Raw genomic sequence first — 13,517 nt, 5'->3', positions numbered from 1 at the left:
ACAGGGCCATGTCCGATCCGAACCTAGACTCATGTCCAAATTCCTGCCCGCTCCCTGTAACCCTTCATTCCCTTTACTTCTCGGAAACTGTCTATTTCTGTTTTAAATTTATGTAATGATGTAGCTTCTACAGCTTTTTGGGGCAGCATATTCCATGGACCTACCACCCTCTGAGTGAAGTAGTTCCTCCTCATCACAGTTTTGAAAGAGCAGCCCCTTATTCTAAGACTATGCCCCCTAGTTCTAGTTTCACCCATCATCGGGAACATCTTCCCCGCACCACCCGATCCAACCCCTTCACAATCTTATATGTTTCAATAAGATCGCCTCTCATTCTTCTGAACTCCAATGAGTAGAGTCCCAATCTACTCAACCTCTCCTCATATGTCCATCCCCTCATCCCCGGGATTAACCGAGTCAACCTTCTTTGTACTGACTCGAGAGCAAGTATGTCTTTTCTTAATTATGGACACCAAAACTGTATGTAGTATTCCAGGTGTGGTCTCACCCAATACCTTGTACAACTGAAGCAATACCTCCCTATTTTTATATTCTATCCCCCTAGCAATGAAAGCCAACATTCCATTGGCCTTAATCACTTGCTGCACCTGCATACTAACCTTTTGAGTTTTGTGCACCAGGAGCCCCAGATCCCTTTGTACTTCAGTACTTTCCAGTTTCTTGCCATTAAGATAATAACTTGCTCTATGATTTTTCCTGCCAAAGTGCATAACCTCACACTTTCCAGTATTGTATTCCATCTGCCAAATCTCTGCCCACTTACTTAGCCTGTCTATGTCCCCTTGCAGGTTTTTTATGTCCTCACTCACTACTTTCCCTCCCATCTTAGTATCATCTGCAAACTTTGATATGTTACACTTGGTCCCCTCCTCCAAATCGTTAATATAGATTGTAAAGAGTTGGGGACCCAGCACTGACCCCTGTGGAACACCACTAGTTACTGATTGCCAGTCTGAGAATGAACCATTTATCCCAACTCTCTGCCTTCTGTTAGATAGCCAATCCTCTATCCATGCCAGAATATTACCCCCAATCCTGTGATTTTTTATCTTAAGCAATAATCTTTTGTGTGGCACCTTGTCAAATGCCTTTTGGAAGTCTAAATACACTACGTCCACTGGTTCCCCTTTATCCACCCTATATGTTACTTCCTCAAAGAACTCCAGCAAATTTGTCAAACATGACTTCCCCTTCATAAAACCATGCTGACTTTGTCCTATTAAATTATGATTATCCAAATGTCCTGTTACTGTCTCCTTAATAATGGACTCCAAAATTTTACCTACCACAGATGTTAGGCTAACCGGTCTATAGTTTCCAGCCTTCTGTCTACTGCCCTTTTTAAATAAGGGTGTTACATTAGCAGTTTTCCAGTCTGCCGGGACCTTTGCCGAGTCCAGGGAGTTTTGGAAAATTATTACCAATGCATCCACAATCCCTACCGCCACTTCCCTCAAGACCCTAGGATGTAAGCCATCAGGTCCAGGTGATTTATCCGCCTTGAGTCCCATTATTTTACCGAGTACCACTTCCTTAGTGATTTTGATCGTGTTTAGCTCCTCCCCCCCCCTATAGCCCCCTGTTTGTCCAGTGTTGGGATATTCTTAGTGTCCTGTACTGTAAAGACTGATACAAAATATTCATTCAGTGTTTTTGCCATCTCCATATTTCCCACCATTAATTTCCCGGTCTCATCCTCTAAGGGACCAACATTTACTTTAGCCACCCTTTTTCTTTTTATATAACTATAAAAACTCTTACTATCTGTTTTTATATTTTTTGCTAATTTACTTTCATAATCTATCTTCCCTTTCTTAATCTTTTTGTTATTTTTTGCTGTCTTTTAAAGTTTTCCCAATCCTCTATCCTCCCACTAGATTTGGCTACCTTATATGCCCTTGTTTTTAGTCGAATACTTTCCTTAATTTCTTTACTTAGCCACGGATGGCTGTCTTTTCTTTTACACCCTTTTCTTCTCAGTGGAATATATATTTTTTGGAAGTTGTAAAATAACTCCTTAAATGTACACCACTGATCATGTATCGTCTTACCCTTTAATCTATTTTCCCAATCCACTCTACTCCATTCCGCTCTCATACCTTCATAGTCTCCTTTATTCAAGCTTAGCACGCTTGTTTGAGATCCAACCTTCTCGCCCTCTAATTGAATATGGAATTCAACCATGTTATGGTCACTCATTCCAAGGGGATCCTTTACTAGGACATTTTTAATTAATCCTGTCTCGTTACACAGGACCAGATCTAAGGTTGCTTGCCCCCTGGTCGGTTCAGTTACATACTGCTCAAGGAACCCATCCCTAATAGACTCAATGAACTCATCCTCAAGGCAGCCCTGCCCAATTTGATTTGTCCAATTAATATGATAGTTAAAATCCCCCATAATTATAGATGTTCCCTTATTACAAGCCTCAACTATTTCCTGATTGATACTCCGTCCAACAGAGTTGCAACTGTTCGGAGGCCTATAGACTAAGCCCACTAGTGTTTTTTTCCCCTTATTATTCCTTGCCTCTTTAAGTCCGTGAATGATTGAGACACGGACCAGCAGGAGTGAAAACAAACAGATCTTTACTGGTGGAAGTCCATAGCGAAACTAAACAACAGAGGCTCTCTAGCGCCTTTTATACAGGGGTGGTCACTGCCGGTACTGCAGTCTGAGACCAGTTATTCTCTTAAAGGTACATACACAACAATTCCTCCCCTTTTAGATAAACAGTACATAACATTCATTTAACAACTAAATGATAACGAATTACAATCACAATTACTGTTGCTAGATACATTGGTTAAGTTTAAGCAATTATAAGTTCAGTCTTTGAGGAGGCTTCCTGATTCTGTCTGGATAACGCCTCTTTGGGGTATCCGGTTCTTCTGGCAATGTTGCGTCGGGATCAATGTCTTTGTTTGGTTCATCTGTCTGCTTCCAATATTACCGGTTCTGCGGTAGCTGCAATTGGAACGTCAATTTCATTACCAGGTGTATCAGATCGTGGTGTGGAGTTGACGTTTTCCAGTGACTCTAGAATCTGGTCAGCATGGCGTCTTACAATGCTCTCCCCAACGTCCACGGTATACATGAGAGGTCCTTGTCGTGTACAAATTGTTCCTGGCTGCCATTTCTCAGTGCGGTCGTCCCGGGCCAAAACTGTTTAAAACTCCTGGTCGGCCTTTCATTCATATTCTAAAACTGCCTGTTCTCCACATCTCTTCGGACGTTTGGCCTAACCAAATCCAAGCGGCATCGTAGTCTTCGATTGAAGAACATCATGGCTGGAGTTTGGTTGGTAACCGCATGTGTCGCATTCCGGTAGGCAAACAAGAAGTTGTCCACCTTGTGTTGTAGGGGTATATCTTCATTACACATTGCCTTGATAGCCTTCTTGAATGTTTGGACAAACCTCTCGGCCAATCCATTAGTGGCTGGATGATATGGGGCAGATGTGTAATGCTTAACACCATTGTTCTTTAAGAACCTCCGGAACTCTTCAGACACAAACTGTGGTCCATTGTCAGAGCAAATCTGTTCAGGCAGCCCATTCCTGGCGAATATGGTTCGTAAAACTGTGATAGTTTTTTCCGTGGTGGTTGAGGACATTTTTATTACCTCTGGCCACTTTGAATGTGCATCCATCGCAATTAAAAACATCGAGTCCATGAAGGGACCAGCAAAATCAATGTGCACTCTTTGCCATGGAGATGAGGGCCACTCCGATGGATGCAGAGGAGCTTGTGGTGGGGCGTTTTGGACCTTCTGGCATCCTGCACAGCTCTTGGTCATCTCTTCGATTTCTCTATCGATTCCCAGCCACCACACAAACGCTCTGGCTAAGCTCTTCATTTTTACCCCACCCAGATGACCCTCATGAAGCTCATTGAGCACTCTATCCGTCAACTTAGGTGGAATTACTACTCTGGATCCACACATCAAGGTTCATCTGCACACTGACAGCTGTTCTCTTCTCGGCGAGAATGCTGGCAGCAGTGGTTCGCCATGTGCTGGCCATCCCTTCACCGTTAAATCATAGACCTGTGATAGTGTTGGGTCATTCCGTGTTTCCTTTTCTATGTTTGCATTTGTCACAGGGAGACATTCGACTATGGTCGAGTGGAATAACTCCATTGGATCCACTGCAAGGTCGTCGTCTTCCACCGTCGGCAACGGTAGACGTGACAATCCATCAGCATTTCCATGCTGTTTAGTTCCTTTGTACTCGATGTCATATTGGTGTGCCCCTAGGAAAAGGGACCATCTCTGCAGCCGTTGTGCTGTCATTATCGGTACGCCCTTCTGAGGGTTGAAAATGGAGACAAGGTTGATGATCGGTTAGTAGAGTAAATTTCTGACCGTGCAGGTAGTGATTGAACTTCTTCATCCCCCACACCAGGCTGAGGGCCTCTCTGTCAATCTGGGCGTAGTTACGCTCGGCAGAAGTTAACGAGCGTGACGCAAAAGCTATCGGCCTCTCCAGACCATCAAGGAATTTATGTGACAGTACCGCCCCAATGCCGTAGGGAGACGCATCACACGCCAGCCTGATTGGCAGTGCTGGGTTGTAGTGAGCCAATACTTCCCTTGAAGTGATTAAGTCCTTACTCTTCTGAAAAGCACGCTTACAATCATCGTTCCATTTCCATGCTACCGCCGTTCGTAGCAGGGCGTTCAGTGGGTGCAGAATTGTCGACAAATTCGGCAAAAACTTATGATAGTAATTCACCAACCCGAGGAATGACCTCAGTTGCGACACATTTTCAGGCGCTGGAGCCTTAACAACCGCTTCAATTTTGTCAGGGGACTTATGTAACCCCTCTTCATCAATCACGTGGCCACAATACGATATCTGTTTCTTAAAACATTCGCACTGGGGGTGATTGGCTCGCAGCCCATGTTCCCGTAGTCTAGTGAGCACCTGTTCTAGGTTGTTATGGTGTTCACTGTCATCTTCACCTGTCACAAGGATGTCGTCCAAGTAACACTGAGTCCCCGGAATCCCTTGCAGGACTTGTTCCATCGCTCTTTGCCATATCGCCGGAGCCGATGCTACTCCGAATACCAATCGATGATACTGGTAAAGACCTTTGTGAGTGTTTATTGTGAGATACTTCCTAGAGGACTCTTCAACCTCCATCTGTAAATATGCTTGTGCTAGGTCAATTTTTGTAAAACGCTTCCCTCCAGACAGTGAGGCGAAGATGTCTTCTATCCTTGGAAGAGGATGTTGTACTGTGTGAAGGACAGGGTTCACCGTCACCTTGAAATCCCCACAGATGCGAATCTTCCTTGGCTCCTCTGACTGACTTATTGCTTAACGTTTTCTTCATGACAGGAACGATGGGTGTCGCCCACTCGCTCCAGTCGACCTTAGACAACACGCCCGCCTTCTCCAGATTCTCCAGCTCTGCCTCGACGGCTGGGCGAATTGCATATGGTACCGGTCTTGCTTTGAAAAACTTGGGAACTGCATTCTCTTCTATTTTTATCGAGGCGGTTACGCCTTTAAGCGTGCCCAGTTCTTGTTGAAATACCTCTTTGGCGTTAGCTACGATTGTTGACAATCGACCAGGAGTGACGTCTTCATCTTTTTTACCGTCCACCGTTATTGCATGAATGGAATGCCAATCTAAGTTTACCTTCCTGATCCATTCCCGTCCCAATAACGGTGGTGCACCATTTGGCAGTATGTAGAGATACAATTTCTGTATTTTCTTGCCATTGTATTCGACAGGCACCCTTATTTTTCCTCTGGGGTATACTTTTTGCCCCGTATACGTCGTCAAGACGATGGATGTCTCTCTCAAGGGTATGTGTGAAAATAGCCGCTCGTAGTCTCGTCGATTCATGACGGTTAGCGCTGATCCTGTATCCAATTCCATTTTAACTTGGGACCCTGCTATCGTGAGAGTGACCCAAATGGTTCGGTGATCCTCTTTTGCGATTACATTGTGAAGTTTGAGACCGCTTAGTCTCCTGTTTCCGGATTCACTATCGCTCATCTGGTCTTCGGAACTACTGTCCGTCATCTTTTGTACTTTCTTGTACGGTTCCTTAGTAGCCTTTTTGTTGTCGCTGGTCTTCTTCCCAGACCGACAAACTCGTGCAATGTGTCCAATCTTCCCGCATTGTCTGCATATTTTGTCTTTGGACCAGCAGTCCTTCTGGTCATGGTTAGTTCTGCCGCAGCGATAACATTTTGCAAATCCCCGTGTCATTTCGTGGGTGCCGTATTCCTGTGGTTTTTGTTGAATTTCTGCAGCTCCCCTGGCTGCTGCTTCATACGATACTGCCACACTGAAAGCCTTATCTAGCGTCAGCTCTTTCTCTGAGAGTAACTTCTTCTGTGTTCCTTCACTCAGGAGTCCACAGACAAATTTGTCCCGTAGGGTATCTGCCAGTCCTGCTCCAAACTGGCAGTGCTTTGATAGCTTGCGTAGTTCCGTAAGATACTCAGCATTGCTCTCATCTTTGTGCTGAGTTCTCCTGTGGAATTTAAATCTTTCTGCTATCAACAGCGGTGCAGGGTTTAAGTGTTCCTGTAGGACAGCAACAATTTCGTTAAAACTCTTCGCCTTCGGTTTGGCTGGAGTAATCAGATCCCGCAATAGGCCGTACGTTCTAGCGCCCATTAAGTTTAGCAATATCGATGCCTTTTTCCCCTCCGCTATTTCGTTTGCCTCGAAATATACCTCGACTCTTTCCACATACGTGGTCCAGTCCTCTATTGTATTATCAAAAGCAGTGATACAGCCAGTCTTCGGCATCTTGCAAATCTAAAATGGCGCCTCCCGCGCTTTGCCTTCTTCCCCGCTGTTGTTAGCGCTGCTTTCCACGGTTTCCTGCGCGTTAAATATTGATTCTTTTTCTTTTATTATTTTCCCGTCGTGGAGCAGACCCTCTGGGACACTTCCCTCCCTCTTCTTGGGTCCGAACGCTGCCCGGTTTCGAAGCACTGGCCGCGCCCTGTGTGCTCCACCCTCTCTCTCTCTCTCTCTCTCTTCGCTTCCCAACTCGCTGCCCGGCCCCGTTGAAAAGCCACCCGATCGAGCTTCAGCCCGCTGCAGCCCAGGAAGGATCAGAGCACTACCTGCCACCAGCCCAATTAGCTGGGAAACCACAGACCGAGGAACCCAGCCTGGCTCTGGACAGTGTCTCCTGCAAGTTTTTAAATCGATGATTGACGGTTGACGCCCGTTTCTTGAGTTTCAATGGCCTCTTTTCTTTTTTTTTCTTTCTTCTGGCTCCGACCTTCAACAACGTCGTCGGAGCTGCTGCTGAGTTGCAGGTAAGTTCGTTTCTTACTCGTCGCCAGTGTTAAGTCCGTGAATGATTGAGACACGGACCAGCAGGAGTGAAAACAAACAGATCTTTACTGGTGGAAGTCCATAGCGAAACTAAACAACAGAGGCTCTCTAGCGCCTTTTATACAGGGGTGGTCACTGCCGGTACTGCAGTCTGAGACCAGTTATTCTCTTAAAGGTACATACACAACAGCCTCCACCCAAACTGTTTCATTATCCTGATCTTTTGACCCAATATCATTTCTCTGTATTAGTGATTCCTTCCTTTATTAACATAGCCACCCCACCTCCCCTTCCTTCCTGCCTGTCCTTCCTGATCGTTAAATAACCTGGTATGTTTAATTCACAGGCACTGTCACCCTGCAGCCATGTTTCTGTAATGGCCACAAGATCATACCCATATGCAGTTATTTGTGCCATTAACTCGTCTATTTTGTTACGAATGCTACATGCATTCAGATAGAGAACTTTCAAATATGTTTTGTGACACTTAGTTCCTGCTTTTGCCCTTTTTATTACTTTACCTTTTACTCCATACCTTCTGCCCCTTCCTGACACGCTCTGGTTTTTAATTTCCCCACTGCTACCTAAGTCTATGACCTTCTCTGTTGTCATTTTTATTATTTGCTCTCCAGGAACCTCCCCCCCACTAGTTAGTTTAAAGCCCTCTCTACAGCCCTAGTTATATGATCCGCCAGGACTCTAGTCCCAGCACTGGCCAAGTGAAGCCCATCCCAACGGAACAGCTCCCTCCTGCCCCAGTACTGGTGCCAGTGTCCCAGGAAGCAAAACCCATTTCTCCCACACCAGTCTTTGAGCCACGCATTTAACTCTCTAATTTTATTTGTCCTAGCCAAATTTGCTCGTGGCTCAGGTAATAATCCAGAGATTATTACCCTTGAGGTTCTGTTTTTTAATTTGACCCCTAGCTGTTCATACCCCTTTAACAGAACCGGCTTCCTAGTCCTATCTACGTCGTTTGTACCAACATGGACCACGACAACTGGATCCACCCCCTCCCACTGCAAGTTTCTTTCCAGCCCAGAGGAGATGTCCTTAACCCTGGCACCGGGTAGGCAACACAGCCTTCGGGACTCTCGCTCTCGGCTGCAGAGAACTCTATCCCCCTAATAATACTATCCCCTACCACTACAACATTTCTATTTACTCCCCCCTCTTGAATGGCCCCCCGTTCCACGGTGTTGTGACCAGGTTGCTCATCCTCCCTGCAGTCCCTGCTCCTGTCCCCACAGGGAGTAAGAACCTCGAACCTGTTGGACAAGAGCAAGGGCTGCGGCTCCTCCAGCTCTACCTCCTGGATCCCCATACCTGCCTCACTCGTAGTCACACCGTCCTGTCCCTGACCATGGGCTACATCTGAATTAATTAACTTCATAGGTGTGACCACCTCCTGATACACAGAGTCCAGGTACTTCTCCCCCTCCCTGATGTGTCGCAGTGTCTGAAGCTCAGACTCCAGCTCATCAACACGGAGCTGGAGTTCCTGTAGCAGCAGACACTTGTCACAGACGTAATCACCGTGAGCCTCAATGGGGTTCACCGGCTCCCACATCTCGCAACAGTAACACATCACCTGCTCCATTCTATGTAATTAATTACATTTTTTATTGTTAGTTATGGACACCCTCTGCCTGATTTTAGATGCTGGTATCCCCTTTAATTAATTGGATTTAAATTAAATCAATCCCTCTAGTTACACCAGTTAAATGGTTTACCAACAGTCACTCTGCACCAGAAAGGCCTTATTAACTACAACCCACAGAGTTAAAGTTTGAAAAGAGCACCTAACACCCCACTTACCCTAACTCACACTTACCCAAACTCTCAGCACTCTTTGATGACTCGCACTCGGGGCTTGCTCGCACTAGGACTGGTCTTTTTATACTGTTTGTTTATTTACAGCCAAATGAGTCACCTCTGCTGATTGGTTAGAAAACTGGTTTCCACTGCCTGCTGTGCCAATTTACTCCGACTGCAGTGTAACCTTGTTTTACTCTTCTTAAACCAACAGAATCCCAAATATTTAACTTTTCCCCTTTACTTAAACTGCTTAAGTAATCTTATCAAGAATGATTTAAAGAGAAATAACAATTAAAGAACTCTCACACTTACCCAAACTCTCAGCACTCTTTGATGACTCGCACTCAGTCTGATTGTGGGTTTTAGACATTTTTGAAGCATGAGAGTTGAGCATTATTCATAAGTGACAGCAGATGGGAGTTTAGATACATTATCCATGCAGCCCTTCCAATTGAGAGATTCAACATGGCAAGTCTTCCAAAGCAGTTTTTGGGCCTACACCTATTAAAATATCCCTTCTCCAATAGAAGATATACAAATAGTTTATAACAATTTATCTTTGGAGCAGTCTTTACCTTTTTAAAGCATTTTGCCATTTCAATTTTATTTATTGGTCTTTCAAATGAACAAAATTTGAAATTTAGCATGTTACCTAGAGTAGTAATGCTTTGTTACAGGTAATGCACTAACGATGCATGTGTAAAACCAAAATAAATCCATTCCACAGTATATTAATTCATTAAAAACCTGTTCTGTGGTCAATAAATGGGCTAAATGATATGGCACAATCTGACATTTTGCAAACTTTGTATTTGCCACATGATGCAATTTGCCTGCAGAGTATTGCTACTTTGCATAAAAAATGAACAAAGTTGCATTTATGTAATGTCTTATGTCTTGCAAACATCCCAAAGTGCTTTAAATACAGTGAATTGTCTTTTTAAAAATGCAGCCATTGTTATATAGCTGAATGTGACAGCCATTTTGTGTATAGCAGTAGGCCATAAACAGCAATGAGATGTATAACCAGTTTATCTTTGCCTCCAGGACTTTTCACCACCAAAACAGTGAAATTGTCTTTTAAAATTAAAAATGCTGATTGGAGTGATAATAAATCACTTGTCCAAGCAACAGCATATATAATGGCAAATTCTGGTAGTGCATCAGCAATGTGCATGTAAGTGGTATCTTTTTCAGAGATGTAAATTCATAATGTTACAGCATAGAAGCTGGTCTTTTACACAGTTACATAGAGACTACAGCACAGAAACAGGTCATTCAGCCCAACTGGTCTCTGCCAGTGTTTATGCTCCACACGAGCCTCCTCCCACCCTTCTTCATCTAACCCTAACCGCATATCCTATTCCTTTCTCCCCCATGTGCTTAGCTAGCTTCCCCATAAATGTATCTTTGGCAAGCCTGTGCTAGTGTTTTATCCACATGAACCACCTAGTCAAATCCCATTCTTCTGCTCCCTCCCCAATTAATATTCCTTTTTTTAAGGAACTCATTCTTTTTTAAAAAGAAGTCATGGGGTGATTTTTAACCTCAAAAAAAGTGGGTTTGGGTCGATTGAGAAAGCAAAAATTAAAAAAATCGCAAACCCTACTCCAACCCGCCCACTTCCGGTTTTAACGGAGGCAGGATGGGGGGCAGGCAACTGACCCTCTCCCAGGAGCCGGATTGGTCATTTAAATATTACAATGAGGCTGCCTGCCTCAGATTTAATCTATCTTCCAGACTTAACCCTGGTCGGCTGGGTTTCCTGGGCCTCTGGAAACCTGGCAGCTAAAGGGAGGCGAGGTCTGCTTCGTGAAAAAGGCAAGTGCCTTTACAACACTGCAGGAGTGTTTCCTCCCAGCCCACCAAACTTTCCTGCCCCGCATCGGACTCCATCCCTGGGATCAGGGATTGGGTCCAATCCCCAGATCGGGGATTGTCCCCATCCCCACCCCCCAATGCTACTACGAACTCAGCTGCAGACTCCCTACCTGCTCCTCCAGAGTGTTCCCCGCCTGACTGGGGAGCCAAGCCTGTCAATCATGCTGGCTTCCGAGCGGGGAACCTCTTTTTTTTAAATTCATTCATGGGATCTGGACGTCGCTGGCAAGGCCAGCATTTATTGCCCACCTGGAATGAAAAAGACGCAGGCTGCACAGCGTGCGGACTTCTGGGTTTCCTGACCAAATCTCCTCCCCCTGCTCAGAAAGCCCGCCCCAGTAAATATCGGGGCCATAGACTCTGCTTCAACAACAGTTTGTGAAAAAGAATGGCATATTCTAACCACCCTCGGTGTACAGAATTTTTTTTCTAACCTTGCTTTCATTCTTTTTGTGATTTATCTTAGATTTCTTTCTTCTCGTTATTGTTTCCACAGGCTGGCAATACAGTCTGTTACTATTCACCTTTATCATCGCCCTTCACAATTTTGGAGACCTCTGCCAAGTATTTTAACCTTCTCAGTTTTTGCAAAAACAGCCCTTATTCCTCCAGTTTCTCTTCCTAACTATAACCCATCGCTCCTAGTAACATCCTAGTGAATCTATGCAGCACCTTTTCTATTAGTATTATATCCTTCCTATAATGGGGCTTCCAAAACTGTACAATATTCCAACTGTGGACTAACTAAAGTCTTGCACAAATTCAACATTACTTCTTTTTGCTTTTGTATTCTAAGTCTATGGCTACAAAACCAAGGATTCCAAATGCATCTTTTTATAGCCTATCTACTTGTGCTGCCACCTTTAATAGCCAATGTATCTGTATTCACTTTCTCCATGCTTACTTTACTTCACATTTTTCTACCTTGAGCTACATCTGCCACCTGTCTTCCCAGCATGCTGGTCTATCTATGTCTTCCTGCAATTTTTCACAATCCTAATCACAAATTGCCATACCTCCATTTTGGTATCATCATCAAATTTAAATATTGTTCTCTCAATTCCTGTATTTGAATATAATTCCATCCACTTTTGACCCACTGCAGGGGTCCAGAAGTCAATTGTAGCACCTTGATTAGCTGATTTAGCCAAGATTGAACCTAGGTTTCCTCTTGGTCCATATGGCTCAGTACCACAACAAGTGGAATTATTCTAAGAGCAGATGAGATATTCAGTTTGATAGAAATTTTAATTAAGTTGTACCATGTTAATTCCATGTATGTTCATTTCAAACGTGTATTTTTACAGTATTCTTCCTTTCGGTCTGTCTCTATTTTATTGCATAAAGTCTTGCCTCCCAGCAGAAGTGTTTATCGTGGTAATAGTAAATCTTTAAATTGTAATATGTATTTCTGACTTTCATTTTACTGGCAGATTTGGGTTATTGACGAAAATAAGTGGAAACCTGGCAGAGTGGAACACAGTGTGGGGTGGCCTCTGGATAGACATACATATGGTGGGACATTCCTATATCACTTAAATGAGGGGGAACCGATGGTGGCTTTGGGCATTGTGGTAAGTATATTAATTACTGTGATACTTCTATAATTGTAGTTGTCAGTTGTAAGGTGGTTTACTTACTGGGTAAGTTGAATAAAAGTTTAAATGAAGCTAGTCTTATTTTCTTATCATTAATGGTTTTCCTTCCCTATTTTTTTCTGAATAAAATTGACATTGTGGGATCATTCTGCAAGTAAGTGTAAGTAAATAGAATAGGGTTTAGTCATTTATGGAGCATTTGGTTTTAACCGTGCCATCCTATTTGGCCCTAAGCTTCCAACCTCACATTGTCCATTACCAAGACCACCTCCACCTCTAACATCGCCCGTCACTGCCCCTGCCTCAGATCATCTGCTGCTGAAACCCTCATCCAGCCTTTGTTACTTTTAGACTTGACTATTCCAGAGCTCTCCTGGCTGGCCTCCCACCTTGCATCCTCCATAAACTTGAGCTCATCCAAAACTCTGTTGCCCGCATCCTAACTCGCACCATTCACCCATCACCCTTGTGCTCGCTGACCTACATTGGCTCCTGGTCCAGCAATGCCTTGAATTTAAAATTCTCACCCTTGCTTTCAAATCCCTCCATGGCTTCACTGCTTACCCCACCCCCTCCACCCCTGCCCAGCTCTAAACTCCTCCAGCCCTACAACCCTCAGAGATCTCTGCACCCCCTCCAATTCTGGCCTCTTGCGCATCCCCGATTTTCATCGCTCCACCATTGGTGTCTCTGCCTTCAGCTGCCTAGGCTCTAACCTCCGAGATACCTTCCCTAAGCCATATCATCTCTCTACCCCTCTCCTTAAGACATTCCTTAAAACCTACCTCTTTGACCAAGCTTTTGATCACCTGTCCTATTATCTCCTTATATGGCTGGGTGTCGAATTTAGTTTGATTACGATCCTGTGAAGTGCCTTGGGACG

General features: G+C 44.3%; 2 protein-coding genes across 13 annotated transcripts in view; one reads left to right on the top strand and one right to left on the bottom strand.

The window, feature by feature from the left end:
- The window catches only part of rapgef2b (Rap guanine nucleotide exchange factor 2b), a 1,083,630-nt gene that overhangs the window by 119,751 nt on the left and 950,362 nt on the right, over positions 1 to 13,517 (bottom strand). The window lies entirely within an intron of this gene.
- Positions 1 to 13,517, top strand: part of etfdh (electron transfer flavoprotein dehydrogenase) — a 120,841-nt gene that overhangs the window by 38,455 nt on the left and 68,869 nt on the right. For both annotated transcript variants that reach the window (XM_086010688.1, XM_086010686.1), the window contains exon 8: positions 12,470 to 12,610. In XM_086010688.1, coding sequence (XP_085866814.1) covers positions 12,470 to 12,610 — 141 coding nt within the window. The remainder of the gene's footprint in view (positions 1 to 12,469; positions 12,611 to 13,517) is intronic.

The sequence above is a fragment of the Somniosus microcephalus genome, chromosome 2 (assembly GCF_052327205.1).
Source record: "Somniosus microcephalus isolate GS21.2 chromosome 2, FLI_Smic_1.0, whole genome shotgun sequence".
In the NCBI taxonomy this organism is placed as follows: domain Eukaryota; kingdom Metazoa; phylum Chordata; class Chondrichthyes; order Squaliformes; family Somniosidae; genus Somniosus; species Somniosus microcephalus.
This window is presented reverse-complemented; position numbering and strand designations above follow the sequence as displayed.